The 9,271-nt window shown below is 47.4% G+C and overlaps 1 protein-coding gene across 1 annotated transcript; it reads left to right on the top strand.

The window, feature by feature from the left end:
- The first annotated feature begins 819 nt into the window (after positions 1 to 819).
- Positions 820 to 7,297, top strand: LOC103612026 (adiponectin). The gene is made up of 3 exons (XM_008629597.2): positions 820 to 1,224; positions 4,843 to 5,062; positions 5,489 to 7,297. The coding sequence occupies exons 1-3, from the start codon at positions 1,108 to 1,110 to the stop codon at positions 6,013 to 6,015; spliced, it is 864 nt and encodes a 287-aa protein (XP_008627819.2). The 5' UTR covers positions 820 to 1,107; the 3' UTR covers positions 6,016 to 7,297.
- The last annotated feature ends 1,974 nt before the right edge of the window (positions 7,298 to 9,271 follow it).

The raw sequence follows: 9,271 nt of genomic DNA, 5'->3' as shown, positions 1-9,271 counted from the left end.
TCCGACTAGATCACTGTCATATTTTACTGGGGTTGCATGAGAGATTAAGTCTCAACATTGCATGGAAAATCCATCATCCAACAAAAACTAAAAATATTCTTCAAATGCTGGACTAAGGGCTTGACCAAAACAAGGCAGGCAGTATGCAGTTGTCCTGTGGCTCCTCCCTTCTGCACCTTCTCCTCAGTCTTAAAAATTCACTCTTGCTGACTCCCAGCACTACATATAAAATGTTACTTATGTGCTCATTTATACATGTTTTTAGTCTCTCCAGATAGCCAGCTCTTGAAAAGAACTCAGCAATTCAGAATACTGCCATGCTGGCATTCACTTGGATGAGTTTCCCCTCTCACAAGCACACCAGCTCCCCATGCCCAGTTGCAACATCGCACATCACAGTTTTTTCCTGGTATGATTTGGGAGCTCAGGTTTGCCAAGGTTCCACCTAGCTAACTTTGAGCTGCCCCAGAGCAGCTGCAGAGGAAAGCGTCTGCTAGCTAAGGTTCAACCTCTGCTTTGGAAGGAGACAGATACAGGGAGAAAGAGACTTTGTTTTGACCTAAAGCCAAAAAGCTCGATAGGTAGAAAGCCATCCTAGGGCGGAAATTACTCCAGTCATTTACAATAGTGCTGGCATTGGGTGCCTTAAAAAGGAACTCTCCCCCAGTGCTGCCCTCCCCCTCAGGCAGCTTTGCCCTTCTTTGGTGTGGCAGCAGCCTCCAGGCAGGAATGGTTCTTGCAGTTAAAAGGAGAAGCCCAAACTTATTCCACAATAATTCATTTACTAACACACTGAAAGCCCCATGTGCGTGCATTACTGCAAGCTGGACACACTTTCTCCACCAGCCACTAACAACATTTCCCAATTTGCAGAGAGCAGCAGCCGGTGCTGGGCAAGCACAGCCCTGGTTGAACAGGCTCTCACACAGGCTCTCCAGGAAACCACTGCTCTTCCAGTTCCCGTCCAATTCCCAAACCCATCTTTTCCCTGTAAGGCCATCTTCACAAGCTATCCCAGTGGATTATATATGTGTTCCAAAACTTAAGTTATGTCCAGGAAAAATTAATGGGAAAACCCAACTTTTAGGTCAGCATGCGCAATAGCAAATGGAAACAGCAGTGTCTGAGCTGACAGCTCCCCGTGCCCTTAGGGATAGCGATGCGATAGCCAGACCTCATTCTCTAAACAGACTGCAGCAAGCCAACCAGGACTCAAAGCAGCTGGTAAGCATGATTTTTTTTTTCCCTCCTTACTAAGTTCAGGAGTTTCTTTTCTTTTGGGCTGAATTGGACAGACTTTTCTGTTTGCAAGAAGTTATCTTTCTCCGAGTTATTCTTGTAATAGCCAGAGAGTATTTTAAACCAAGAATAGCTGATCTCCTTTAGATTCATGCTCCCCTTTTTGGAAACACTATTTAGAGAACAGAACTCCTAAATCAAAAAGTAGTCAGGAACAACAGTGAAAAACGGCATGGCTGTAACAGTAAATACTGCACTGGCACCTTTCAATTCACCTCTTTCCTCAAAGACTCCAGGAAAGATTGGGTTTGCCCCAAATCTCCTTGAGTCACGTAAGTTCCTCACCAGAAACCTGCACCACTCACATTTAAGGTGTGAGCCTCTGGAACAAGCTACTCCTGGAACATCAGCAAAAACTATGCTAGGAGAATTACAAAAAGAAAAACGTTTGACATAAGCCAAAGCCCTGGTTAATACCTTTTGAGGGAAATTCTCTAGTGGGAAAACAGATGGATTTTTTGGTCTGTTTTGCACAGAAAGGTGTGGGGGCTGTATATAATTTTTATATAGTGCTATCTGAAATTTAAATTCTGAATCATTACGTAGCCCTTAGGAATGGCATTGTTCTCACAGATGCTACTCTGGTTTCTACTGATAAATGAATAAGCTTCATATAATGCATATGTGCTTTTAATACAGCAGCTGCCAAGGCAATAACTGAAAGCCACCAGCAGTACAGAGTTCATCTATTTCTTGTTCATCTATTTCTTGCCCGAAAGATTTGACTGACATTCAAATATAGCAGATTATTTCATGTTAAACTGATGCTAAGCATCAAATGGAAAACCAAGACAAAATAGGAAAGACCAAGTAAAGGGATGTCACTTCTAAACCAGAGTTTAAGCTCAGATCTAGTAGACACAGCTTAAAACTTGCCCTTTGTAAGACATGCTTATGCCAGAGAACTGCTTGGCTTCTCAAGCACAGAAATCACCTGTGCTTGAGTTAAACTGTAGGGATAGAAGTAGTTTTCTCCTTGCATATTACAGCACTTTTCTCACGAGAAAGGAGAGCACTGCGTGTGATGAGTGTGCACTGATGCTGGGGAGGGCATGGCTCTGAGCCCTCCAGAGCAAACTGGCCAAGCAGCTGCCAGAAAAGCTCCCTGCAGCCCTGCTTTGGGCTCCTCATACCTGCACTGCTTGTGACCGTATAGGAGAGGGTTATTTTGCACCAGAAGACCTGGCTGTGGGGCACACCACTAAAATTGAAATGATATTTGAGTTCTAGGCAGCACACCAGAAAGCAGAACTAACCCCAACAAAATCACCAAAACATGGCTCAAGAAACACAATTTTGAGCAAGATTTTTATGGCTCACCACCATGTTTTAACAGAGTTAGGTGTCCCCAGGCAGCCTGGGCTGATTTGGAGGGGTACATATACGTGCCCCCAGGCAGGGGGGACGAAGATCCCTCTGCTTGGTGCCAACCACTGGGACATGGCAAGGGGGTCATGTCACAGTGTGATCGCTATGCACACCCTTGCTTAGCAAACCAAGCCACTTTTAGGATTTGTAGACATCAGTTTCACTGGTCCACGCTGGTTCATGGACAATCACTACTACATCCCTTGCTGCAAAGGGGCATTTCACTTCCCAAAGCGCAGGGACACAGGAACACTGCCTAAGGCTCAGGCTGTGCTCACTGGACCCCACAGCACACCCTCAGCACCAAAACTGCCCCCAAGCCAGGGCACTGGCCCCATCTCAGAGTGCTGTGTGGCTGCTGGATGGCTGGAGCCTGGCTGGGTGGGCATGGATTTTTGAGTTTTCTGATTTTAGGTGTTAGGCACTGCCCACCAAAGCCATTAGACAGAGCTTTTAAGTTTTTTTTCAAAGCTCCTTCAATATCCTGCAAAAACTGAAATCATGGCAACCTCTTTGTTACTGTTGTGGTTTAACCCAGCTAGCAGCTGAGCCCCACAGAGCCACTCGCTCACCCCTGCTACAGCAGGATGGGAGAGAGAGAATTGCACCGGTAAAAGTGAGAACACTCATGGGTAGAGATAAGAATAATGCAATAATTGAAATAAAATAGTAATAATAACAAAAAGAAATTGTTGTGGAAAGGAAAATAACAAAGAGAGACAAATAAACCCCAAGAAAGTCAAGTGATGCAAATGGAAACAGTTGCTCCTCACAAACTGACTGATGCCCGGCCAGTCCCCGAGCAGCAGCCTGGGGCCAGCCTTACCCCTGCTTTATAGCTGAGCATGATGCCATGGTATGGAACACCCCTCAGGTCAGTCGGGGTCAGCTGTCCTGAAGGTGTTCCCTCCCAACTCCCCGTGCACTCCCAGCCTCCTCACTGGTGGTGTGAGGAGCAGAAAAAGCCTTGATGCTGTGCAAGCACTGCTCAGCAATAAGAAAAACACCCCTGTGTTATCAACCCTGTGTTCAGCACAAATCCAAAGCACAACCCATGCTACCCAAAGAAAATTAACCCTGCCCCAGCTAAAACCAGCACATTCCTTTAGCTTTCTTTGAAGCAATTACACCAGAGCTAGTAAGACATTATTTAAAGTACGACATTTGAATAGCTTGCCTAGGAAAATCAACCCTGCAAAGAAATTGCTCTAAAATATTATTTTTCTTGAAAATTACAGAGGTAAGGGACTCTAATTGCCATGCTGTTGCTCACTTTTTATTGCCTATTATGCCACTTACAATGCTCCTAACAGGATACTCTTACTGTTCCATAGTATAAACCCTGCCCGGGGAGCAGTATCACACAACAATGGTCATTTTAAAATATCTTATGTTCTAAAAACCTGACCCAAAGCCCACCAAGGCCTGGGAGCACAGGACAAAGCCAGGCTGGCTGCAGGGTGCCACCACCCACCTGATTTTGGGCAGCTGCACTAATTGCTCTGACCAGCAAAGCAGCCAGATTAAAGAGAAATACAGTCCTACAATGCCTCAACACTGTGGAATTTGTCTTCCTGTAATCAAAAAACAATTCAGATGGAAAAAACTCCAGTATCATAATTTTATATGGTGGCTCAGAGGAACTGGGAAGCCTGGCTGTCGTTCCTGTTTGTGTTAGGTAAACCCAGATGAGCACGCTGTTTGTGCAGTGACAAACCACCCCTGCCTGGCTTCAAGGCTGTAGAGGGTTTGAGACAGGCTCTGCCAGACCTGTACCTTCCACTGGCTGCTCATTCACCCGGGGAGGAGTCAGGGCTTATTGCGGCTAATTGAGCAGAGCTTTGCAAGGAGATCAGCCACAGATACCCTCGCATTTGCCATGCTCAGTCCTGAAACATCTGTGCCTGTGCACAGAGCCCGTGAATGCTGGAGGAGTAGCTGGTGTTTGCTCCTCTCTGCACTGGATGTGCCCCCAGGGGTCCAGCTTGGCTCATGGAGGTCACACCAGCAGCACGCTGGATGCAGAGAGGCCCTTGGGGCCAGCAGCACTGCTTTCCTTCAGATGTACTGACTCAAACTTCAGTCTTCTGTGCCCCTCTGTTATTTGGGGGGGGAGAGTGTTCACTTTTTTTCCCTATTAACCTTTAAAGTTAACAAAGCCATTGTCCACATCAGGAACCAACAATGAGGGGCCTGGCAGGCTTCCTGCTGTTCTCGTTGCTGCTGATGGCCCCCCACTCCACAGGGGTGGCTGCCCAGGACACCCAGCCTGACCCCAAAATGCCATGTGCCAACTGGATGGGAGGAGCACCGGGCTACCCTGGCCACAACGGGGTCCCTGGCCGGGATGGGAAAGATGGAAGAGATGGACTAAAGGGAGATAAAGGAGATGAAGGTTGGTGAGGAACAGGTGGTATGTTGGTGCTCGAGTCCACAGGCAGCCCCAGCCCCAGTCCCAGTCCCAACAGGTTTCATGTCTGGTGGGTTCATGCCTGATCTTTATCCAGATGGCTTTTGATTATCTCCTGGGGTGGAGATTCCATAACCTAAATCAAACAGTTTGGTGTGGGGTTTGTTTCCCCAGTTAATGATGTTTTTTCTGACATGCTGCTCTCAGCAGCTCTGCACACAGCCAGGGTGGGGGGTGAGCAGGGTTTCCACTTTCTGCCTCAGTGGAACCTCCTGGGGGCTCTTGAAGTCCCTGAGCCTTTCCTCAGCTCCGTGCTGCCAAGCAGGGCTCACGCTACAGCCCCCTCTGCATTTCAGTAGCAGCCACTAACACAGTGCAAACACAGCTCCCAGTCCCCACTCTGTCCTGCAGGTCCAGCAGGTCCCAAAGGTGAACCAGGCCCAGTAGGAAGCCGAGGCTTTCCCGGACCTCCTGGATCTCCTGGAATTCCTGGAACCCCAGGGCAGAAGGGCAAAGATGCTTTTGTCCACCGCTCTGCCTTCAGCGTAGGGCTGACGGAGCGAAGCCCTGCCCCCAACGTCCCCATCCGCTTCAGCAAGATCTTCTACAACGAGCAGGGCCACTACGACCCCAGCACGGGCAAGTTCCTCTGCAACGTCCCTGGCACCTACTACTTCGCCTACCACCTCACGGTCTACCTGTCGGACGTCAAGGTCAGCCTCTACAGGAAGGACAAGGCCGTGATCTTCACCTATGACCAGTTCCAGAACAACAACGTTGACCAAGCGAGTGGCTCTGTCCTGCTGCACCTCAGCTCCGGGGACGAGGTCTGGCTTCAGGTGTATGGGAATGGGGACAAAAACGGTGTCTATGCTGACAACCTCAATGATTCCACTTTCATGGGCTTCCTCCTGTACCCTGACCCAGATAACTACTAAAGTAGGGGGTGCTGCATGGAAAAGGATCAGGTGGCTTAACCCCAGACGTGTCCTGGGGCACTGGCGCTATAGCTATAATGTATTTACCAGAAAACTGCCTTTTACAGGGGCAACGATTGCCAAGGGGGGGACCTTTTCTCCTGTGAAATCAGTGAGATTGTACCAGTACTTCCATGGAACCAAGAGCTCACTCCTACCTCTGCTCTTGCTTTCCTGTGGAAACCTCAGCCCAAAGTCAAATATCACTCCTGCCATGTCATGAAAAAGTAACTCTCAATATGGCTTAACCTTCTTTTAAATTTAAAAGTGAGAAGAGAAAAATTGGTTGCATTTAAATATGACATTCTAAATCTCCCCTTTTTAGCCACCTAAATCAATTTAAACCAATTGTAGAAATTTTAGCCAGCATTTTAAAGTTTGAGTAGAAGAGGGAAAATACTACTCACAAAAGTAGAGTGCTCTTGTTTTCAGCTGAACTGATGGCTCATTTTTTTTAACTCCCCCTTGTTAGGGCCTTTGACTTCCACTCCTGGTTTGTTGTCTCCCTTGTTTTAGCCCAGATCTTTGAATATATTCAGGTTATTAACTTCCACTGATTTTAATCCTTTGATTTTCCTTTTATGTTTATCCCCTATTGTTATCCTTAATGCAGACAGCAGGCTGGTTTAGGGCAGGGATCTTCTCTTGTGATTTATCTGAGAAGCCTTATGAGCACTGGTGAGGCCACACAACAAAAGCAGCCCACTGACTGTGTGATTTCAGGGGCCCTGAGGTGACCACAAAGATCCTGTCCCATCTCCCCTCTAAACAGCTCCCAAGTGCACCCAGAAGTTGAGATCTATCAGCTGTGTTTCTACTTTTCCAGGCCCTAAGTGTGCCATAAGCCATGGTTTGCTCACCAGCTAGGCAGAGCTTCAGGTGGTTTTGAAGCTTCCCACGTGGAGTGGGCTCCTGGGATGAACACCCCCGGGCCTGTCCCCGGCTCTGGGCTGAATGCAGAAGATTTTTAAGGCTGGAATTAGTGTCAATCCCATCAAACTGCTCTCCAAGGAGCTTGCTTGACTTTAGCTGAAAGAGGATTTGATGGTTTCTCAGATACATTCAAGAAGACTCCTGCTACTAAGCTTCAGAACAAGCTAACACAGATCAGAGCTAATGCAGTATTACAAGCACAAAACAGCATTAAGAGCTTCAACTGAAATTACTTGCAACATCATTTTCCACACTCCAGTGAATTACCACACTGCAAATAAAAAACAATAAAAAACTCTCTCAATGAGAATGTTTCCACATTTTTGTGTGAGTTGTTGGGAAGAACTTGAAGAAAGGGATTTACTCCTAGCCTCACCAGGCAGCCCAGGAAATTTTATTTTTTTTCCCAGCAAGGTGGGGGCATTATAGGCTGGCAAACACAGGGGTACGCCCCTTTTGCTTTCTCAAGGAACACTCCACACTCTAACTTTCATCAAAGCTTCAGCATCTCACCACCTTACACTGTATTGCATCCTTTTTGGATAAAATGAGCTCTGGTTTTCAGACTATTTCCCCAGCCAAATATCCCGAATCCAGCCTAAATGGCCATCCAGAGCAGGGGCCTCTGCTGGCCCTGAGGGCTTCAAGCACACTGGATTTAGCAAGGGTGAAACTGATGCTCAATCTGGTCATGCTAAATTCAGAAATCTGGGAAAAACCCTGCTCTTATCGTGGGAATTAATGGGAAAGGAACAGGGCAAAGGTAAAAAAAAAAACAAAACAAAACATAAATCCATAAATCCATAAACAAAAGGAGATTTTAAAATGCAGCATTTTCTGGATCAAATGCCGTAAGAGGCTTAAATTGAAAGGAGCAAGTCAGAGCTTTTGCACTGTTTCTTTCAATGTTTTCAGATGGATCTTCAGAAGACAGGGAAAATTGAAACAGCCACAGTACTAAGAGGCATTTGGGATAAACGTTAGGAGGCTATACAAGTTTAAAGACTAGTTCAAGAGGGAGCCAAAACAAATTATTGCTTTCTTTGCTGCCATGCAGCAGGAACAAACATGCTTACAGCTCTATCCAGTACACCAGTACTCAGAGGCTTAGACCCTGGGAAAAATTTTAAAGAAAGCCATTAAGGCACTGCTGTTCCGTGTACTGACTCTTCCCCCTTCTCACAGACACAAATACTGAACTGCAGCTTCACCATGATACTCCAGGAGAGTACCTGCATTGCTCATGCATGTCCCAGCCAGGCACCTCAAAACCCAGCAAACACAGCAGCCCAGGCAGCAGGCTGTGAAGAAGGTAAACACCCACGGCATGGCAACAGGGGTCAAAGCCCGCCCTTTAGGGAGTGGGACTGTTTTAAGAAGTCTTCCACCTCAAATCTCGGGAAGATTCTTGCTCAGCTGAGACATGCACTTTCCCAGCAGGCACCAGATTCCAGTTTAAGCCACCTTCCATCTCTCCTATAAGGCACATGCTCCCAACAGAGAGCTCACTCCATCAACAAAGCAAGCACAGACACAGGACAGGCAGAGAAGCACCCCCACCTCTGCCCCACTGCAGCCCCACAGCTGCCCTTTTACCTCTGTTCCTGCCTCCTGAGGCTGCCCAGCCCCTGAAGGGGTCTGCATGGGGGTCTCAGCCAGCCAAAACCTGCTGACAAGCTTTGGGAGCAGCAGCTGAGCATGGCCATCAGTCACCCTGGGGAGTCCTTATAGCCCAGCATATCCAAATTCCTGCATGTGGGATGGATACCAAACCTCCACCTCACCAGCTCTGCCATGTCAAGGCCACATGGCCAGGCTGACCGTGGTAGCCCATGGACAGAGAGCTGCAGGGCACCATGCTGGCCTTGGGCTGCTTTCAAGATAGAGCTGCAAATAGGGTTTGGGGGGATAACAAGGTCCTGGCAGATGAGCTCAGGGGAGTTCCTAAGGAATCTGGCCTTTTTCCAGTATGGAGTTGCTGGGGTTTTACTATCCCTCCATGCTTCATAAACCCATGGGAGAGGAAAACCTGGCCAAGAGAGGCACATCTCCAAGTCCCAGGCTGGCTGCTAAGGATCACACTGCATTGAACACACAATTATGTTGTAACAAAAGAGCAAGAACAACACTGACATGCTGAAAGGGCACAGAATCACCTGCTCTCTTAACAAATTTAAGTGTTTTAGTTTGTGATTTTTAATCAATCCTGACAGTAGATGCCTTGTACGAAGTTATGTCTCACTATTTACTGCCTCTCTGGCTGTGGTAGGGTTTAACTGACGCT

Source organism: Corvus brachyrhynchos, unplaced genomic scaffold (assembly GCF_000691975.1).
Source record: "Corvus brachyrhynchos isolate BGI_N302 unplaced genomic scaffold, ASM69197v1 scaffold223, whole genome shotgun sequence".
Taxonomy (NCBI): Eukaryota; Metazoa; Chordata; class Aves; order Passeriformes; family Corvidae; genus Corvus; species Corvus brachyrhynchos.
Note: the sequence above shows the minus strand (reverse complement) of the source record. Positions and strands in the feature narration are given on the sequence as shown.

What these genes read in the sequence shown, in the direction of transcription:
- LOC103612026 (XM_008629597.2), top strand. Translation starts at nt 1,108, where the DNA reads ATGGAAACAGCAGTGTCTGAGCTGACAGCTCCCCGTGCCCTTAGGGAT. An exon ending in ACCAGGACTCAAAGCAGCTG is followed by an intron (nt 1,225 to 4,842) that starts GTAAGCATGATT and finishes TGTCCACATCAG; the next exon opens with GAACCAACAATGAGGGGCCT. An exon ending in GGGAGATAAAGGAGATGAAG is followed by an intron (nt 5,063 to 5,488) that starts GTTGGTGAGGAA and finishes TCTGTCCTGCAG; the next exon opens with GTCCAGCAGGTCCCAAAGGT.